Source organism: Oncorhynchus nerka, linkage group LG1, assembly GCF_034236695.1.
Source record: "Oncorhynchus nerka isolate Pitt River linkage group LG1, Oner_Uvic_2.0, whole genome shotgun sequence".
NCBI lineage: Eukaryota > Metazoa > Chordata > Actinopteri > Salmoniformes > Salmonidae > Oncorhynchus > Oncorhynchus nerka.
The window spans coordinates 25,292,520-25,314,685 of NC_088396.1; the positions used below are offsets into that span (position 1 = coordinate 25,292,520).

Below are 22,166 nucleotides of genomic sequence, written 5' to 3' on the forward strand. Positions count from 1 at the left end.
ACCATTTATTCGGAGGCTGCATTCATTGTAGCTGGGGATTTTAACAAAGCTAATCTGAAAACAAGACTCCCTAAATTTTATCAGCATATCGATTGCGCAACCAGGGGTGGTAAAACCTTGGATCATTGTTACTCTAACTTCCGCGACGCATATAAGGCCCTGCCCCGCCCCCCTTTCGGAAAAGCTGACCACGACTCCATTTTGTTGATCCCTGCCTACAGACAGAAACTTAAACAAGAGGCTCCCACGCTGAGGTCTGTCCAACGCTGGTCCGACCATGCTGACTCCACACTCCAAGACTGCTTCCATCACGTGGACTGGGACATGTTTCGTATTGCGTCAGATAACAATATTGATGAATACGCTGATTCGGTGTGCGAGTTCATTAGAACGTGCGTTGAAGATGTCGTTCCCATAGCAACGACAAAAACATTCCCTAACCAGAAACCGTGGATTGATGGCAGCATTCGCGTGAAACTGAAAGCGCGAACCACTGCTTTTAATCAGGGCAAGGTGTCTGGTAACATGACCGAATACAAACAGTGCAGCTATTCCCTCCGCAAGGCTATCAAACAAGCTAAGCGTCAGTACAGAGACAAAGTAGAATCTCAATTCAACGGCTCAGACACAAGAGGCATGTGGCAGGGTCTACAGTCAATCACGGACTACAAGAAGAAACCCAGCCCAGTCACGGACCTGGATGTCTTGCTCCCAGGCAGACTAAATAACTTTTTTGCCCGCTTTGAGGACAATACAGTGCCACTGACACGGCCTGCAACCAAAACATGCGGCCTCTCCTTCACTGCAGCCGAGGTGAGCAAAACATTTAAACGTGTTAACCCTCGCAAGGCTGCAGGCCCAGACGGCATCCCCAGCCGCGCCCTCAGAGCATGCGCAGACCAGCTGGCCGGTGTGTTTACGGACATATTCAATCAATCCCTATACCAGTCTGCTGTTCCCACATGCTTCAAGAGGGCCACCATTGTTCCTGTTCCCAAGAAAGCTAAGGTAACTGAGCTAAACGACTACATTTACATTACATTTAAGTCATTTAGCAGACGCTCTTATCCAGAGCGACTTACAAATTGGTGCTTTCACCTTATGACATCCAGTGGAGGGGAAGTGGGGGGGGGGAAGGATTACTTTATCCTATCCTAGGTATTCCTTAAAGAGGTGGGGTTTCAGGTGTCTCCGGAAGGTGGTGATTGACTCCGCTGTCCTGGCGTCGTGAGGGAGTTTGTTCCACCATTGGGGGGCCAGAGCTGCGAACAGTTTTGACTGGGCTGAGCGGGAACTGTACTTCCTCAGTGGTAGGGAGGCGAGCAGGCCAGAGGTGGATGAACGCAGTGCCCTTGTTTGGGTGTAGGGCCTGATCAGAGCCTGGAGGTACTGAGGTGCCGTTCCCCTCACAGCTCCGTAGGCAAGCACCATGGTCTTGTAGCGGATGCGAGCTTCAACTGGAAGCCAGTGGAGAGAGCGGAGGAGCGGGGTGACGTGAGAGAACTTGGGAAGGTTGAACACCAGACGGGCTGCGGCGTTCTGGATGAGTTGTAGGGGTTTAATGGCACAGGCAGGGAGCCCAGCCAACAGCGAGTTGCAGTAATCCAGACGGGAGATGACAAGTGCCTGGATTAGGACCTGCGCCGCTTCCTGTGTGAGGCAGGGTCGTACTCTGCGGATGTTGTAGAGCATGAACCTACAGGAACGGGCCACCGCCTTGATGTTAGTTGAGAAGGACAGGGTGTTGTCCAGGATCACGCCAAGGTTCTTAGCGCTCTGGGAGGAGGACACGATGGAGTTGTCAACCGTGATGGCGAGATCATGGAACGGGCAGTCCTTCCCGGGAGGAAGAGCAGCTCCGTCTTGCCGAGGTTCAGCTTGAGGTGGTGATCCGTCATCCACACTGATATGTCTGCCAGACATGCAGAGATGCGATTCGCCACCTGGTCATCAGAGGGGGGAAAGGAGAAGATTAATTGTGTGTCGTCTGCATAGCAATGATAGGAGAGACCATGTGAGGTTATGACAGAGCCAAGTGACTTGGTGTATAGCGAGAATAGGAGAGGGCCTAGAACAGAGCCCTGGGGGACACCAGTGGTGAGAGCGCGTGGTGAGGAGACAGATTCTCGCCACGCCACCTGGTAGGAGCGACCTGTCAGGTAGGACGCAATCCAAGCATGGGCCGCGCCGGAGATGCCCAACTCGGAGAGGGTGGAGAGGAGGATCTGATGGTTCACAGTATCGAAGGCAGCCGATAGGTCTAGAAGGATGAGAGCAGAGGAGAGAGCAGAATCAGGAGATAGGTTGGAGAAGGTTTGAGCAGAGGGAAGAGATGATAGGATGGAAGAGGAGAGAGTAGCGGGGGAGAGAGAGCGAAGGTTGGGACGGCGCGATACCATCCGAGTAGGGGCAGTGTGGGAAGTGTTGGATGAGAGCGAGAGGGAAAAGGATACAAGGTAGTGGTCGGAGACTTGGAGGGGAGTTGCAATGAGGTTAGTGGAAGAACAGCATCTAGTAAAGATGAGGTCGAGCGTATTGCCTGCCTTGTGAGTAGGGGGGGAAGGTGAGAGGGTGAGGTCAAAAGAGGAGAGGAGTGGAAAGAAGGAGGCAGAGAGGAATGAGTCAAAGGTAGACATGGGGAGGTTAAAGTCGCCCAGAACTGTGAGAGGTGAGCCGTCCTCAGGAAAGGAGCTTATCAAGGCATCAAGCTCATTGATGAACTCTCCGAGGGAACCTGGAGGGCGATAAATGATAAGGATGTTAAGCTTGAAAGGGCTGGTAACTGTGACAGCATGGAATTCAAAGGAGGCGATAGACAGATGGGTAAGGGGAGAAAGAGAGAATGACCACTTGGGAGAGATGAGGATCCCGGTGCCACCACCCCGCTGACCAGAAGCTCTCGGGGTGTGCGAGAGCACGTGGGCGGACGAAGAGAGAGCAGTAGGAGTAGCGGTGTTGTCTGTGGTGATCCATGTTTCCGTCAGTGCCAAGAAGTCGAGGACTGGAGGGAGGCATAGGCTGAGATGAACTCTGCCTTGTTGGCCGCAGATCGGCAGTTCCAGAGGCTACCGGAGACCTGGAACTCCACGTGGGTCGTGCGCGCTGGGACCACCAGATTAGGGTGGCGCGGCCATGCGGTGTGGAGCGTTTGTATGGTCTGTGCAGAGAGGAGAGAACAGGGATAGACAGACACATAGTTGACAGGCTAGAGAAGAGGCTACGCTAATGCAGAGGAGATTGGAATGACAAGTGGACTACACGTCTCGAATGTTCAGAAAGTTAAGCTTACGTAGCAAGAATCTAATTGACTAAAATGATTAAAATGATACAGTACTGCTGAGGTAGGCTAGCTGCGTTGTTGACACTACCCTAATCAAGTCGTTCCGTTGAGTGTGAAGTTTCTACAATGCTGCAATTCGGGGGCTAGCTGGCTAGCTAGCAGTGTTGGTTACGTTACGTTGCGTTAGGAGAACGACAATAGCTGGCTAGCTAACCTAGAAAATCGCTCTAGACTACACAATTATCTTTGAAACAAAGACGGCTATGTAGCTAGCTATGTAGCTAGCTACGATCAAACAAATCACACCGTTGGGACTGTAATGAAATGAAATGAAAATGTGATACTACCTGTGGAGCGAAGCGGAATGCGACCGGAATGCGAAAGTTCTATTCAGTAGACGTTGGCTGGCTGTTGGCTAGCTAGGAGTGTCTCCTACGTTAAGGACGACAAAATAGCTGGCTAGCTAACCTCGGTAATTTAAGATAATCACTCTAAGACTACACACTCTAAACTACACAATTATCTTGGATACGAAGACAGCAAAGACAACTATGTAGCTAGCTAATACTACACTAATCAAGTCGTTCAGTTGAGTGTGATAGTTACTACAGTGCTACGGTAGCCGGTGAACGTATGCTAGCTGGCTAGCTGCTAGGCAGATAGGAGGACGACGAAATACGATAATAACGCAATTATCACTCTAAGACTCCACACTCTAAACTACACAATTATCTTGGATACGAAGACAGCAAAGACAACTATGTAGCTAGCTAACACTACACTAATCAAGTCGTTCAGTTGAGTGTGATAGTTACTACAGTGCTACGGTAGACGGTGAACGTGTTGGGCAGATAGGAGGACGACGAAATACGATAATTACGCAATTATCTTTGATACAACGACGGCTAAGTAGCTAGCTAAGAAGAAATTGCTAAGATTAGACAAATCAGACCGTTGTACTACCGCCCCGTAGCACTCACTTCCGTCATCATGAAGTGCTTTGAGAGACTAGTCAAGGACCATATCACCTCCACCCTACCTGACACCCTAGACCCACTCCAATTTGCTTACCGCCCAAATAGGTCCACAGACGATGCAATCTCAACCACACTGCACACTGCCCTAACCCATCTGGACAAGAGAAATACCTATGTGAGAATGCTGTTCATCGACTACAGCTCGGCATTCAACACCATAGTACCTTCCAAGCTCGTCATCAAGCTCGAGACCCTGGGTCTCGATCCCGCCCTGTGCAACTGGGTACTGGACTTCCTGACGGGCCGCCCCCAGGTGGTGAGGGTAGGCAACAACATCTCCTCCCCGCTGATCCTCAACACGGGGGCCCCACAAGGGTGCGTTCTGTGCCCTCTCCTGTACTCCCTGTTCACCCACGACTGCGTGTCCACGCACGCCTCCAACTCAATCATCAAGTTTGCGGACGACACAACAGTGGTAGGCTTGATTACCAACAACGACGAGACGGCCTACAGGGAGGAGGTGAGGGGCCCTCGGAGTGTGGTGTCAGGAAAATAACCTCACACTCAACGTCAACAAAACTAAGGAGATGATTGTGGACTTCAGGAAACAGCAGAGGGAACACCCCCCTATCCACATCGATGGAACAGTAGTGGAGAGGGTAGCAAGTTTTAAGTTCCTCGGCATACACACCACAGACAAACTGAATTGGTCCACTCACACAGACAGCGTCGTGAAGAAGGCGCAGCAGCGCCTCTTCAACCCCAGGAGGCTGAAGAAATTCGGCTTGTCACCAAAAGCACTCACAAACTTCTACAGATGCACAATCGAGAGCATCCTGGCTGCTGTATCACCGCCTGGTAAGGCAACTGCTCCGCCCTCAACCGTCAGGCTCTCCAGAGGGTAGTGAGGTCTCCACAACGCATCACCGGGGACAAACTACCTGCCCTCCAGGACACCTACACCACCCGATGTTACAGGAAGGCCATAAAGATCATCAAGGACATCAACCACCCGAGCCACTGCCTGTTCACCCCGCTATCATCCAGAAGGCGAGGTCAGTACAGGTGCATCAAAGCTGGGACCGAGAGACTGAAAAACAGCTTCTATCTCAAGGCCATCAGACTGTTAAACAGCCACCTCTAACATTTAGTGGCTGCTGCCAACACACTGACATTGACACTGACCCAACTCCACTTTAATAATGGGAATTGATGGGAAATTATGTAAATATATCACTAGCCACTTTAAACAATGCTACCTTATATAATGTTACTTACCCTACATTATTCATCTCATATGCATACGTATATACTGTACTCTATATCATCGACTGCATCCTTATGTAATACATGTATCACTAGCCACTTTAACTATGCCACTTTGTTTACTTTGTCTACATACTCGTCTCATATGTATATACTGTACTCGATACCATCTACTGTATGCTGCCCTGTACCATCACTCATTCATATATCCTTATGTACATATTCTTTATCCCCTTACACTGTGTATAAGACAGTAGTTTTGGAATTGTTAGTTAGATTACTTGTTGGTTATTACTGCATTGTCGGAACTAGAAGCACAAGCATTTCGCTACACTCGCATTAACATCTGCTAACCATGTGTATGTGACAAATAAAATTTGATTTGATTTGATTTGAGACAGGATTGTGTCGAGGCACAGATCTGGAGAAGTGTACCATTTTTTTTTGTAGCATTTGAAGGTCCCCAAGAACACAGTGGCATCCATCATTCTTAAATGGAAGAAGTTTGGAACCACCAAGACTCTTCCTATAGCTGGCAGCCCGGCCAAACTGAGCAATCGGGCGAGAAGGGCCTTAGTCAGGGAGGTGACCAAGAACCCGATGGTCACTCTGATAGAACTCCAGAGATCATCTGTAGAGATGGGAGAACCTTCCAGAAGGTCAACCATCTCTGCAGCACTTTACCAATCAGGCGTTTATGGTAGAGTGGCCAGACGGGAGACACTCCTTAGTAAGGCACATGACAGCCCGCTTGGTGTTTGCTAAAAGGCACCGAAAGGACTCTCAGACCATGAGAAACAAGATTCTCTGGTCTGATGAAACCAAGATTGAACTCTTTGGCCTGAATGCCAAGCGTCACATCTGGAGGCAACCTGGCACCATCCCTACAGTGAAGCACGGTGGTGGCAGCATCATGCTGTGGGGATGTTTTTCAGCGGCAGGGACTGGGAAACTAGTCAGGATCAAGGTAAAGAAGAACAGAGCAAAGTACTTAGAGGTCCTTGATGAAAACCCACTACAGAGCGCTCAGGACCTCAGACTAGGGCAAACCTTCACCTTCCAACAGGAAACCCACCCTAAGCACACAGCCAAGACAACGCAGGAGTGGCTTCGGGACAAGTCTTTGACTGTCCTTGAGTGGCCCAGCCAGAGCCCGGACATGAACCCGATCGAACATCTCTGGAGAGACGTGAAAATACCTCTGCATCGACCCTCCCCATCCAACCTGACAGAGCTTGAGAGGATCTGCAGAGAAGAATGGGATAAACTCACCAAATATAGGTGTGCCAAGCTTGTAGCATCATACCCTTGAAGATGCAAGGCTGTAATCGCTGCCAAAGGTGCTTCCACAAAATACTGAGTAAAGGGTCTGAATACTTATGTAAATGTGACATTTCAGGTTTTTTTATACATGAGCAAAAATGTTTAAAAAAAATGTTTTGCTTTTGTCATTGTGGGGTATTGTGTGTAGATTGATGAGGGAAGAAAAAAACATTTATTACCATTTAAAATTAGGCAGTAACGTACCAAAATGTGAAAAGTCAAGGGGTCTGAATACTTTCCGAATGGACTGTAGTATTAGGTGAATTACCAGTGTACCACCACACCAGCAAAATGTGTGACCTGTTGCCACAAGAAAAGGGCAACCAGCAGAGCACAAACAGCATTGTAAATACAATCTAAATTGATCTGTTTATTTATTTTCTCTTTCATACTTCAACTATTTGCACAATGTAACAACATTGACAATAATTTAACATTTTAAATCTCTATACTCTTTAATATTTTTGTGAGAGTAATGTTTACTGTTAATTGTTAACTTCTTTGGGACTGGGGGGCAGTATCGAGTAGCTTGGATGAATAAGGTGCTCAGAGTAAACTGCGTGCTACTCAGGCCCAATAGCTAGAATATGCATATACTTAGTAGATTTGGATAGAAAACACTCTGAAGTTTCTAAAACTGTTTGAATGATGTCTGTGAGTATAACATAACTCATATGGCAGCCAAAAACCTGAGAAAAAATCCAACAAGGAAGTGGGAAATCTGAGGTTTGTAGTTTTTCAAGTCATTGCCTATCCAATATACAGTGTCTATGGGGTCATATTGCACTTCCTAAGGCTTCCACTAGATGTCAACAGTCTTTAGAACCGTGTTTCAGGCTTCTACTGTGAAGGGGGAGCGAATAAGATCTGTTTCAACCAGGTGTCTGGCAGAATGCCATGAGCTCAGTTAGCTGTGTTCCTTTTCATTTCTAAAGACAAAGGAATTGTCCGGTTGAAACATTATTGAAGATTTATGATAAAAACATCCTAAAGATTGATTCTATACATCGTTTGACATGTTTCTACAAACTCTAATATAACTTTTTTGACTTTTCGTCTGAACTATGTGATCGCGCATTGAGCATTTGGATTACTGGGCTAAACGCACAAACACAAAGGAGGTATTTGGACATAATTGATGGTCTTTATCGAACAAAACAAACATTTATTGTGCAACTGGGATTCCTGGGAGTGCATTCCGATGAAGATCATCAAAGGTAAGTGAATATTTATAACGCTATTTCTGAGTTTTGTGACACCTCTCCTTCTTTGGAAAATGGCTGTATGTTTTTCTGTGACTTGGCGCTGACCAAACATAATCGCAAGGTGTGCTTTCGCCGTAAAGCCTTTTTGAAATCAGACATTAATGAGAAGTTTATCTTTAAAATGGTGTATAATCCTTGTATGTTTGAGGAATGTTAATTATGAGATGTCTGTTGTTTTGAAATTGGCGTCCCACATATCCCAGAGAAGTTCCCTTGTTAATTTTCCTTTTGTTTATTGTCTATTTCACGTGCTTTGGCAATGTAAACATATGTTTCCCATTCCAATAAAGCCCTTTGAAATTATTGATATGGTGAGGGAGAGATGGGGAGAGGATGGAGGAGGGAGATAGAGAGACATAAGGGACAGAAAGAGAGAGAGAGGTGGATGAGAGAGAGAAAGAGAGATGGAGGGAGCTCAAACATACACCTCTTCTCAGTAGTGAGGAATGATTCTGGGAATCAAAGAAAGAGGTGCGAATGGAAGAAAAACTCTCTCCCCCTCTTTCACAATGACTAAAATACATGTAGAGTATATCCAAGAAGCAGACAGGAATAACCAGTAATAATGGAGAGATTAGGTGTGATAGAAGGGATGAAGGGGATTACAAATAAAAGGGAAAGGAAGAAAAAAATAGAGATATAATGATCAAGTTTACTGGAGGACACTATGAACCTCTTCAGAAAGTTACTCTGACATGTTACAGACTTGCACGCGTACAGTACCAGTCAAAAGTTTTAGAACACCAACTCATTCAAGGGTTTTCATTATTTTGACTATTTTCTACATTGCAGAATAGTAGTGAAGACATCAACACTATGACATTACACATATAGAATCATGCAGTAACCAAAATAGTGTTAAACAAATCAAAATATACAGTGCTGTGAAAAGTGCCCCCTTCCTGATTTCTTATTTTTTGCACATTTGTCACACTTAAATGTTTCAGATCATCCAACAAATGTAAATATTGTATTTATTTTACCTTTATTTAACTAGGCAAGTCAGTTAAAGAACAAATTCTTATTTTCAATGACGGCCTAGGAACAGTGGGTTAACTGCCTGTTCAGGGGCAGAACGACAGATTTGTACCTTGTCAGCTCGGGGATTTGAACTTGCGGTTTCAGTTACTAGTCCAACACTCTAACCACTAGGCTACCCAGCCGCCCCGTGGTATTTTCCTGAAATGCTGTGTTACTTTTACGCCAGATGTAACGGGACGCACACCTTCCAAAAAGTTAGACTTTTGTCTCGTCAGTCCACAGAATATTTTCCCAAAATATGTTTTTTGCCAAAAGTGAGACGAGCCTTTATTTTATTTTTGGTCATCAGTGGTTTTCGCCTTGGAACTCTGCAATGGATGCCATTTTTACCCAGTCTCTTTCTTATGGTTGAGTTATGAACACTGAACTTAACTGAGGCAAGTGAGGCCTGAAGTTCCTTAGATGTTGTTGTGGGTTCTTTTGTGACCTCTTGGACTAGTTGTCGCTGCACTCTTGAGGTAATTTTGGTAGGCCGGCCACTCCTGGGAAGGTTCACCACTGTTCCAAATTTTCTCAATTTGTGGATAATGGCTCTCACCGTGGTTCACTGGAGTCCCAAAGCTTTAGAAATGGCATTGTAACCCTTTCCAGACTGATAGATGTCAATTACCTTGTTTCTCATCTGTCCCTGAATTTCTTTGGATCGCGGCATGATGTCTTGCTTTTTGAGATCTTTTGGCCTACCTAACTTTGTCAGACAGGTTCTATTTAAGTTATTTCTTGATTCAACAGGTCTGGCAGTAATCAGGCCTGGGTGTGGCTAGTGAAATCGAACTCAGCTTTCCAAAAAATGTGATTAACCACAGTAAATTCATGATTTAACAAGGGGTGGCATTTACTTTGTCACACAGGGCCATGAAGGTTCGGTTAACTTTTTTTCGCTTAACCTGTTGCTTCTACCCTCTACTTTTTTGAACATTCTGTTAAAAATCGCGCAACATTTCAGCGCCCTGCTACTCATGCCAGGAATATAGTATATGCATTTGCTTAGTCTGTGTAGATAGAAAACACTCAGACGTTTATAAAACTGGTTAAATCACTGCTGTGGCTTTACCAGAACGGCATTTACATCGAAAAGCACAGGAAAAACTGATCACTGAAAATGGGAAAATATATCCATGCGCTACTTGAACCCATTGATAAAGGTGAACCACAATTAATTGACTGAGGTTGCAGTACCTACAGCTTCCACACGGTGTCTAGAGTCTTGTCATTTCCCTTCGAGTTTTTTCTTGGTCAAACACATGCAGGGCACCGTATTTCCTCAGGTCTAGGACCGGATATTTTCGTTGAGTTTCTAGCCAGACATTTTTCCAGACGGACAGCTAATGATCTTTACATCGCCTCCTGATGAATTTTATTAACGTTTACTAATACCTAAAGTTGCATTACAAACGTATTTTGAAGTGTTTTGTGAAAGTTTATCGTCGACTTTTTGAATTTTAAAAAATGACGTTACGTTTTGAAACTATGTTTTTTTCGTTTATCACACAGTCTACATATAACGATATCTAGGCTTTACATGGACCGATTTAATCAAAATAAAGACCCAATAGTGTTTATGGGACATCTAGGAGTGCCAACAAAGAAGATGGTGAAAGGTAATGAATGTTTTCTATTTTATTGTGCGGTTTGTGTAACGCCGAAATGCTAATTATTTTGTTTACGTCCCCTGTGGGTCTTTTTGGGTGTTACATGCTATCAGATAATAGCTTCTCATGCTTTCGCCGAAAAGCATTTTAAAAATCTGACTTGTTGCCTGGATTCACAACGAGTGTAGCTTTAATTCGATACCCTGCATGTGTATTTTAATGAACTTTTGAGTTTTAACTAATACTATTAGCATTTAGCGTAGCGCATTTGCATTTCCAGAGCTCTAGTTGGGACGCAAGCGTCCCGAGTAGAAGCAACAGGTTAAACAGCTTGGAAAATTCCAGAAAATGATGTCATGGCTTTAGAAGCTTCTGATAGGCTAATTGACATCACTTGAGTCAATTGCAGGTGTACCTGTGGATGTATTTCAAGGCCTACCTTCAAACTCGGTGCCTCTTTGCTTGACATCATGGGAAAATCAAAAGAAATCAGCCAAGACCTCAGAAAATAAATTGTAGACCTCCACAAGTCTGTTTCATCCTTGGGAGCAATTTCCAAATGCCTGAGGGTACCACGTTCATCTGTACAAACAATAGTACACAACTATAAACACCATAGGACCATGCAGCCATCATACCGCTCAGGAAGGAGACACATTCTGTCTCCAAGAGATGATTGTACTTCGGTGCGAAAAGTGCAAATCAATCCCAGAACAACAGCAAAGGACCCTGTGAAGATGCTGGAGGAAACGGGTACAAAAGTATCTATATCCACAGTAAAACAAGTCCTATATCGACATAACCTGAAAGGCCACTCAGCAAGGAAGAAGCCACTGCTCCAAAACCGCCATAAAAAAGCCAGACTACGGTTTGCAACTGCACATGTTCACAAAGATCGTACTTTTTGGAGAAATGTCCTCTGGTCTGATGAAACAAAAATAGAACTGTTTGGCCATAATGACCATTGTTATGTTTGGAGGAAAAATGGGGAGGCTTGCAAGCTGAGGAACAGCATCCCAACCATGAAGCACGGGGGTGGCAGCATCATATTGTGGGGGTGCTTTGCTGCAGGAGGGACTGGTGCACTTCACAAAATAGATGGCATCAAATAGATGGAAAATTATATGGATATATTGAAGCAACATCAGTCAGGAAGTTAAAGCTTGGTCGCAAATGGGTCTTCCAAATGGACAATGACCATACGCACACTTACAAAGTTGTGGAAAAATGGCTTAAGGACAGCAAAGTCAAGGTATTGGAGTGGCCATCACAAAGCCCTGACCTCATTCCTATAGAAAATTTGTGGGCAGAACTGAATAAGTGTGCGCGAGCAAGGAGGCCTACAAACCTGACTCAGTTACAACAGCTCGGTCAGGTGGAATGGGATGAAATTCACCCAACTTGTTGTGGAGAGCTTGTGGAAGGCTACCCGAAACGTATGACCCAAGTTAAACAATTTAAAGGCAATGTTACCAAATACTAATTGAATGTATGTAAACTTCTGACCCACTGGAATGTGATGAAAGACATAAATGCTGAAATAAATCATTCTCTCTACTATTATTCTGACGTTTCACATTCTTAAAATAAATTGGTGATCCTAACTGATCTAAGACAGGGAATTTTTACTCTGATTAAATGTCAGGAATTGTGAAAAACGGAGTTTAAATGTATTTGGCTAAGGTGTATGTAAACTTCCAACTTCAACTGCACATCCTACAGGTTAAACAATTTAGCTCTGATTTTCTCCCCATCATAACTGCCAGAGGGTGGTATATAACAGTGATTTCATTGAAAAGGGGAGAATATTAGCTTTCCAACAATGCCAGAAGAATTTCTACACTCCTAATGTTCAGCAAAAAGCATTTGTTTTTCCAATAGGAAAAAAACAACAACTTGCTATTGCTAACAGCAAGAGGGCCAAACAGATGACAGCTCACATGGCAAAATAGAGCTTCTGATGTGATCAGAGCAAAAATAACCGATATAAAAGCAAAGATTATCAAATACATTATTGTTTCTAATTGAGGTTAGTTTGTTACAATTGAAGTGTCCTGGCTGTGCATCAGTTCAAAAGAGAGACTGAGATGAGTGATTGAATCTGTGTGGGAGAGCCAGATTAACTAAATCAGCCTGCGCAACAGAAAGAAGTTATCGGCCAATGAGAGGCTTGAATTATATATTCTGCAAAGAGATGCATGCTTATGATTGGACAAAACTGATGAAATGGAGCTTAATGTCAAATTTAATGACCTTTACTCTCACATGGAGTCCTTGTCTTTCCGTTAACTAAAATGAAAATCACCTGGTAATAGTTTTTTTCTTCCAATGCATCTCGTCTCGTTATCGTCATACATTTTCGTCAGGAAAAAGAGGTAGTTGATGAGTGTTTTTCATCATAGTTATTGTCGACAAAATGAACACTCACCCATCCCACACACACACACTGTTTCCCATCTCCTCAAGACATCCTTTATGAGATTAGTGTTGATTGAGACCACTTTGTGCTTGCTACATTAAGGATCACAGTGACCTGTCAGTTAGCTATGAAAGAGCCAGAGCCAGAGAGAGCGAGAGAGAGAGCGAGAAAGACATGTTGTCTCTATGTAAAGATTGACTGTAATTCTGTCCAGGTCACACAGACCTGAAGAACCATTAACTAGATCACTTCCACCTGACCATTGTGTGTCTGTGTGCGTGTGTGCATGAGTGTTTGTGTGGGGGGGAACCCAGCAACAGTAAAATGTGTGCCGTAAAAGGCCCATTTGAAGTGAGAAGGCAGAGAGATCACACAGACCCCTACACAGAGGCCACAGTGACCCATCACACTCACAGGCCTGGTTCCATTTCAGCCCATAGCCCCTTCCCCTAGCCACTACCCCTTTAGTCTTCACAGATCTGTAAAGATTGGATAGGTGGAAGCATATAATGGAAGCTACCCAAGTCCTATTGCAAGGCAAGGTGGACCCATAACCATCTTGTTTTCAACTATCAGATTTATTCCGATTTTCAGACAATTTCCCAATCCCAGTTGTTTAGAGATCTAAAGAGATCGGATAGGGGCCTACATGGAATCACACCACAGAGGCCAAGATCAATCTATTATGGATCATTGTAATATATTTTGTACTATGTCTAGTTCAACAGGAGCAGCCTGTAAATGTATTGTGCCACCTACCTGGTGAGGAAGCCGTTGAAGGGCAGGCGTACAGGGTAGCCATAGCGGATCATCCGGACCATCTCCAGCACCCCTACGTACTGCAGCTGGGTAGACACGTGGAAACTGTCAAAGCAGTCCGCCGTGCACCTGCTGTTGGGGCGCACACACTCCACAAAGTGAGGGGTACACGCCTGTAGCTTACTGACCACATCTGACAAAGAGTTCTGAAAGGAGGAGGGGTGAGGGGGGAGAGATGGAGAGATAGAGGGAGAGAGAGATTGTTTCATGTTAAAATTCATGTTCCTTAAGCATTTGAGTTGACCCAATTCTTCACTCCTTGCCACATCAACACAGCACTGGTGTTGGTATCAGCTTCATGGCAACATGGTTCCATTTATCCGTCTAGATCAGGTATTCCCCAGGGGTACACGGAATGCCGTCGGGGGAACGACAAATACACATTTTTTCAACAAAAAATATTATTTTCAAACAGTAGATTTTATATTTTCAAACGGGGCTGTACATTTGGGTGAGTTTTTTTTCTTGCCTGAGTGGTCTCGTTTCTCTGCCCAAAATAAAATGAGAACATCTAGTGTTGAGTGAAATAACAACACAATGTCAAATGCAGGAAGCCTAGTCAAATAATTAACATCCAATCACATGAACTGTTACTCTTTTGCAGGAAACCTTCACTCTTGCACAGACATTTAGAAATTAAACATGACATTTTGAAAATTCAGCCACAGGAGTTTTTTGAGCGAGAATAAAGACGACTTTCGAGTAGTAAGACATGTATAAAAGCAACAGATAGAAGGCTAGAAATTTCTTATATGCTGAGCTACTGAGTGGCTAGTACAGGCAAGACCCATGCTATTGTGGAAGACTTAACTCTCCCTGCTACCGCGAATATGGCTGGGACAATACTGGGGGAAAAGGCCCAAAAAAACTATACAGACAAGGATTTCATCAAACAACACTGTTTCACAACTCATCAGTGACATGGCAGGAGGTGTTTTGAAACAATTACTGCTTTGCATACAATCCAGTGAATTATATGCGTTACAGCTGGATGAGTCAACAGACATGGCGGACCTGGCATGGCTCCTGGTATATGTCCCTTACATTTATGGGGGTCAATTAAGGAAGACATCCTCTTCTGCAAACCACCGGAAACTAGGACAACAGGAGAGGATATTTTTAAAGCCCTGGACAGTTTTGTGACATCAAATGGACTTCGGTGGTCAAGATGTGTTGGTTTCTGTACTGATGGCGCAAAAGCCATGACAGAGAGACATAGTGGAGTGGTAACGCGCGTGCAAGCAGTTGCCCCCGAAGCCACTTGGTTACACTGCAGCATCCACCGAGAGGCTCTTACTGCCAAGGGAATGCCTGACAGCTTGAAAGACATTTTGGACACTACAGTGAAAATTGTTATTTTGTTATTAAAGCAAGGCCAAGGACCTCTTGTGTATTGTCTGCATTATGCAACGATATGGTCAGCAACCATGTAACGCTTTTACAAGCGTTTTTGTTGAATTGAGAGACGAGTTTAAAGTTCTGACCATCATTTTCACTTGTCTGACCACTTGCATGATGATGAGTTTCTCACACAACTGTGATGTTTTTTCTCACCTGAATGATCTGAATCTAGGATTACAGGGACTCACCACAACTAAACTCAGCAAAGAAATAAACGTTCTCTCACTGTCAACTGCGTTTATTTTATCAACAAACTTAACATGTGTAAATATTTGCATGAACATAAGATTAAACAACTGAGACATGAACTGAACAAGTTCCACAAACATGTGACGAACAGAAATGGAATAATGTCTCCCTGAACAAAGGGGGGGGGGGGGGGTTAAAATCAAAAGTAACAGTCAGTATCTGGTGTGGCCACCAGCTGCATTAATTCCTCAACCTGGTATAAATTCCTCAACCTGGGATAGTTACTCAACCTGGGTTAGTTCCTCAACCTGACCTGGTTCCTCAACCTAGGCTAGTTCCTCAACCTGGGTTACATCCTAAATCTGGGCTGATTCCTCAACCTAGGCCAGTTCCACAAACTAGCATAGTTCTTCAACCTGGTATAAATTCCTCAACCCATGTTAGTTCTTCAACCTGGGCTAATACTTCAATCTCGGTTAGCTCATCAACCTGGGTCATTTCATCAATCTGGGCTGGTTCCTCAACCTGGGTTAGTTCCTCAATGTGGGCCAGTTCCTCAACCTGGGCTAGTTCCTCAATCTGGGCTAGTTCTTTGACCTGGGATAGTTCCTCAAACTGGGAAAGTTCCTCAACCGTATCATGCTATACTTGATGGCCTATAGAGACATGTAGGCCTAGTCCTCGGTGTACAGCACTCTGCGTGGAGCTCTTGAGACTGGATTTAACTGGATACATAACTTCCATAGGTTTGTTTGTGTGTGTGTGTGTGTGTGTGTGTGTGTGTGTGTGTGTGTGTGTGTGGGGGGGGTTATATGGCCAGGTTTCCTTACATGTGGTCAACGGTCGCCAAGACAACAGTGAGTGAGGAGTGAGGTCACATCATGTGTGTGATGAAGGGGTCTGATTGGTTAGGGTGTGTTGTCGCTGTAGGGACCAGCAATACAAATACCTGTCATGACTAAGGCTGTGAGAGGGTGTGCTGGAGGGTCATGTCAGGATGAGTCTGCAGGAAGGGTACCACTTGAGGGAGGAGGATGTCCGCGACTCGTCAATGAAGAGCTCTTTTGCCATTCCTGTCTGGTCCAGCGATTGTGGGTTTGTGCCCATAGGCGACGTTGTTGCCGGTGATGCCTGGTGAGGACCTGTCTTACAACAGGCCTACAAGCCCTCAGTCCAGCCTCTCTCAGCCTATTGCGGACAGTCTGAGCACTGATGGAGGGATTGTGCGTTCCTGATGTAACTCAGGCAGTTGTTGTTGCCATCCTGTACCTGTCCCGGTGTGATGTTCAGGTGTACCGGTCCTGTGCAGGTGTTGTTACACATGGTCTGCCACTGCAAGGAAGATCAGCTGTCCATCCTTTCTCCTTGGAGTGCTGTCTTAGGCGTCTCACAGTACGGACATGGCCACATCTGCAGTCCTCATGCCTCCTTGCAGCATGCCTAAGGCACGTTCACGCAGATGAGCAGTGACCCTGGGCATCTTTCTTTTGGTGTTTTTCAGAGTCAGTAGAAAGGCTTCTTTAGTGTCCTAAGTTTTCATAACTGTGACCATAATTGCCTACCATCTGTAAGCTGTTAAACACCGTTCCACAGGTGCATGTTCATTAATTATTTATGGTTCATTGAATAAGCATGGGAAACAGTGTTTAAACCCGATCTGTGAAGTTATTTGTATTTTTACGAATTATCTTTGATAGACAGGGTCCTGAAAAGGGGGTGTTTCTTTTTTGCTGAGTTAATATTCAATGTGCAGGACAAATTTGATGCTATGATTAAGAAGTTGGAGCTCTTTTCAGTCTGCATTAACAAGGACAACACACAGGTCTTTCCATCATTGTATGATTTGTTGTATGCAAATGAACTCATGCTTACGGACAATGTCAAATGTTATGTAGCGAAGCACCTGAATGAGCTGGGTGCGCAATTATGCAGGTATTTTCCCGAAATGGACGACACAAACAACTGGATTCGTTATCCCTTTCGTGCCCTGCCTCCAGTCCAATTACCAATATCTGAACAAGAGAGCCTCATCGAAATTGGAAGAAGCGGTTCTGTGAAAATGTAATTTAATCAGAAGCCACTGCCAGATTTCTGGATAGGGCTGCACTCAGGGTTTCTTGCATTGGCAAATCACGCTGTGAAGACTGATGCCCTTTGCAACCACGTATACACAATTTTTGATGACCAAATAAGGTTTTATATGTAAGATGGCAAAATAAAGAGCAACATTATTGATTGTTATTATATTATTATTTGTGACCTGGTCCTATAAGAGACCTGGTCCTATGTTGAATACATGTATCGTATAGTGTGTGTGTGTGGCAGGCTTACAGTGATGGCAAAAAACAACATTTGAGAGTGCCCTGACCCTGGTGCTAGAGGGGGTACCAAGCTGGAGGTTGAATGTTTGAAGCGGTACGAACTAATAGAAGTTCGTACCATGGGAACCACTGCTCTGGAGGGCCAGTTCCTCAACCTGGTATATTTTCCTCAACTTGGGCTAGTTCCTCAACCTGGGTTGGTCCCTCAACCTAGGCTTGTTCATCAGCCTGGGTTAGATCCTCATCCTGGGCCAGTTCCTCAACCTGGGATAGTTCCTCAACCTGATATAAATCCTCAACCTGATATAAATTCCTCAACCTGATATAAATTCCTCAGCCTATGTTAGTTACTCAACCTGGGATAGTTCATCAACCTGGGATAGTTCATCAACCTGATATAAATTACACAACCTATGTTAGTTCCTCAACTTGGGCTAGTTCCTCAACCTGGGTTGGTCCCCCAACCTAGGCTTGTTCATCAACCTGGGTTACATCATCAGCCTGGGTTAGATCCTCATCCTGGGCCAGTTCCTCAACCTGGGATAGTTCCTCAACCTGATATAAATTCCTCAACCTATGTTAGTTACTCAACCTGGGATAGTTACTCAACCTGGGATAGTTCCTCAACCTGGGATAGTTCCTCAACCTGGGATAGTTCCTCAACCTGATATAAATCCTCAACCTGATATAAATTCCTCAACCTGATATAAATTCCTCAGCCTATGTTAGTTACTCAACCTGGGATAGTTCATCAACCTGATATAAATTACACAACCTATGTTAGTTCCTCAACTTGGGCTAGTTCCTCAACCTGGGTTGGTCCCCCAACCTAGGCTTGTTCATCAACCTGGGTTACATCATCAGCCTGGGTTAGATCCTCATCCCGGGCCAGTTCCTCAACCTGGGATAGTTCCTCAACCTGATATAAATTCCTCAACCTATGTTAGTTACTCAACCTGGGATAGTTACTCAACCTGGGATAGTTCCTCAACCTGGGATAGTTCATCAACCTGGGATAGTTCATTAACCTGATATAAATTACACAACCTATGTTAGTTCCTCAACATGGGCTGGTTCATCAACCTGGGCCAGTTCATCAAACAGGGCTAGTTCCTAAACATCGGCTAAGTCCTCAACCTGGGCCAGTTCCTCAACCTGGGCCAGTTCCTCAACCTCAGCCAGTTCCTCTACCTCGGTCAGTTCATCATTCTGGGTTAGTTCATCAACCTGGGTTATAGCCTCACCCTGGGCCAGTTCCTCAACCTGGGCCAGTTCCTCAACTTCGGCCAGTTCCTCAACCTAGGCTAGTTCCTCAACCTGGGTTATATCCTCACCCTGGGTTAGTTCCTTAACCTGGGCCAGTTTCCAATCCTGGGCCAGCTCCTCATCCTGTGCCAGTTCCTCATCCTGGGCCAGTTCCTCAACCTGGGATAGTTCATCAACCTGGGCCCGTTCCTTAACCTGGGCTAGTTCCTAAACATGGGCTAGTTCCTCAAACTGGTCCAGTTCCTCAACCTGTGCCAGTTCATCAACGTAGGATAGTTCCTCAAACTGGGATAGTTCCTCAAACTGGGCTAGTTCCTCAACCCGGGCCAGTTCCTCAACCTAGGATAGTTCCTCAACTTAGGATAGTTCCTCAACCTGGTATAAATTCCTCAACCTGGGATAGTTACTCAACCTGGGTTAGTTCCTCAACCAGGTCTTGTTCCTCAACCTGGGTTAATTCCTCAACCTTGGGCCAGCTCCTCAACCTGGGCCAGTTCCTCAGCCTGGGCTAGTTACTCAACCTGGACCAGTTTATCAACTTTGGATAGTTCCTCAAACTGGGATAGTTCCTCAACCTGGGCCAATTCCTCAACCTTGGCCAGCTCCTCAACCTCGGCCAGCTCCTCTACCTTGGCCAGTTCCTCTACCTCAGCCAGTTCCTCATTCTGGGTTAGTTCATCATCCTGGGCTAGTTCCTCAACCTGGGCCAGTTTCTCATTCTTAGCCAGTTCCTCATGCTGCGCCAGTTCCTCATCCTGAGCCAGTTCTTCAACTTAGGATAGTTCCTCAACCTGGGATAGTTTCTCAACCTGGGCTAGTTCCTCAACCTGGGATAGTTTCTCAACCTGGGCTAGTTCCTCAACTTGGGCCAATTCCTCAACCTGGGCCAGTTCCTCTACCTGGGCCAGTTCCTCAACTTAAGATAGTTCCTCAACCTGGTATAAATTCCTCAACCTGGGATGGTTCATCAACCTGGGTTAGTTCCTCAACCTGACATGGTTCCTCAACTTAGGCTAGTTCCTCAACCTGGGTTAGTTTCTCAACCTGGGATTGTTCTTCAACCTGGTATAAATTCCTCATCCTGGGCTAGTTCCTCAACCTATGTTAATTCCTCAACCTGGTATAAATTCCTCAACCTGGGATAGTTACTCAACCTGGGTTAGTTCCTCAACCTGACCTGGTTCCTCAACCTAGGCTAGTTCCTCAACCTGGGTTACATCCTCAATCTGGGCTGATTCCTCAACCTAGGCCAGTTCCACAACCTAGCATAGTTCTTCAACCTGGTATAAATTCCTCAACCTGGGCTAGTTCCTCAACCCATGTTAGTTCCTCAACCTAGGCTAATACCTCAATCTCGGTTAGCTCATCAACCTGGGTTATTTCATCAATCTGGGCTGATTACTCAACCTGGGTTAGTTCCTCAACGTGGGCTAGTTCCTCAATCTGGGCTAGTTCTTTGACCTGGGATAGTTCCTTAAACTGGGAAAGTTCCTCAACCGTATCATGCTATACTTTATGGCCTGTAGGCCTAGTCCTCGGTGTACAGCACTCTGCGTGGAGCTCTTGAGACTGGATTTAACTGGAAACATAACTTCCATAGGTTTGTTTGTGTGTGTGTGTGTGTGTGTGTGTGTGTGTGTGTGTGTGTGTGTGTGTGTGTGTGTGTGTGTGTGTGTGTGTGTGTGGGGGGGGGGGTTATATGGCCAGGTTTCCTTACATGTGGTCAACGGTCGCCAAGACAACAGTGAGTGAGGAGTGAGGTCACGTCATGTGTGTGATGAAGGGGTCTGATTGGTTAGGGTGTGTTGTCGCTGTAGGGACCAGCAATACAAATACCTGTCATGACTAAGGCTGTGAGAGGGTGTCAGAGTGTGTTTCTCAGATATACACTGGTGCCACTCCATCATGCTTCTTACCACTCCCTAATGACGTGGCTCTCCACTGTAAATGTGTGTGAGTAGGCTACTGTACCGAGAGCCGTGGCGTCAGAAACTTGCACGCACACACACACACACACACACACACACACACACACACACACACACACACACACACACACACACACACACACACACACACACACACACACACACACACACACACACACACAGAGCCTATTGTTCATTGTTCATTCATACATTCAGAGGGCTTTATGCTTGGGTGGATACAGCGTTATTCTTCAGCCCACCCTCACCTTCTCTCCTCTCTCCTTCTCCCCTCTCCTTCTCTCCATTCCTTGTAAGACCACAACTCCTGCCTGCAGGCAGCACACTGCCCTCATTCAAACCACCAACCATCACTCACACTAAAGCTACTTCCATGTTAAGCCACAATCACATCACATTGGATGTAGTGGTGTGGACATTGGAACGCGATCTGCCTTTGTTTTACACTTGTGGGGCAGAGATCCATCGAAATGAATAGTGTTGTTTCATATGGATCAACTACAAATGAATACCACATTTTATAGACTTCCGTTGTACTTGGTTGTGGTTCAGAGATATGGGTCATGGGTTGCATCCAAAATGGCACCATATTCCCTATAGCGTGGACTGCGTTTCACCAGAGGAACATAGTGCACTCCATGCAGCCAGGGTCATGGTCAGGGTCAGCTAAAGAAATTAAATGACTTTAGTGTTTGGATTGAGGTGAGTGTTAGGATTAGGGTTAGGATCCCTACTGGGTAAAGTGCTTGGGTTATTATGGTTCTGGTTTGGTCCATTGTTGTGCTACTGGTTAATACATACCCTCAGCTGCACAGCAACCGTAACTGGACCACACCTCTCCAGCCTCTGCAGGAAAGATGTTGCTCCCTTCTTCTTCAAGAGCTGAGAGAGAAAAAGAGGAGGATGGGAAGAGTGGAGAGAGAGAGAGATAGAGAGGGAAGAAACGAGGAGGGGGATGGTGCTATTAGAGAGCTATGAATAGTGAATATTAACAATACAAGTTGGTTGACCCGTGCTCTGGAGACACCACGTGATGCAGTCCTATGAATACGGTCAAATCA

At 45.2% G+C, this 22,166-nt stretch overlaps 1 protein-coding gene across 1 annotated transcript in view; it reads right to left on the reverse strand.

Moving 5' to 3' along the window:
* The window catches only part of LOC115127314 (unconventional myosin-XVI), a 219,411-nt gene that overhangs the window by 43,343 nt on the left and 153,902 nt on the right, over positions 1-22,166 (reverse strand). Inside the window, 2 exon segments of the mRNA XM_065017523.1 lie at positions 13,923-14,128; positions 21,907-21,987. Coding sequence (XP_064873595.1) covers positions 13,923-14,128; positions 21,907-21,987 — 287 coding nt within the window.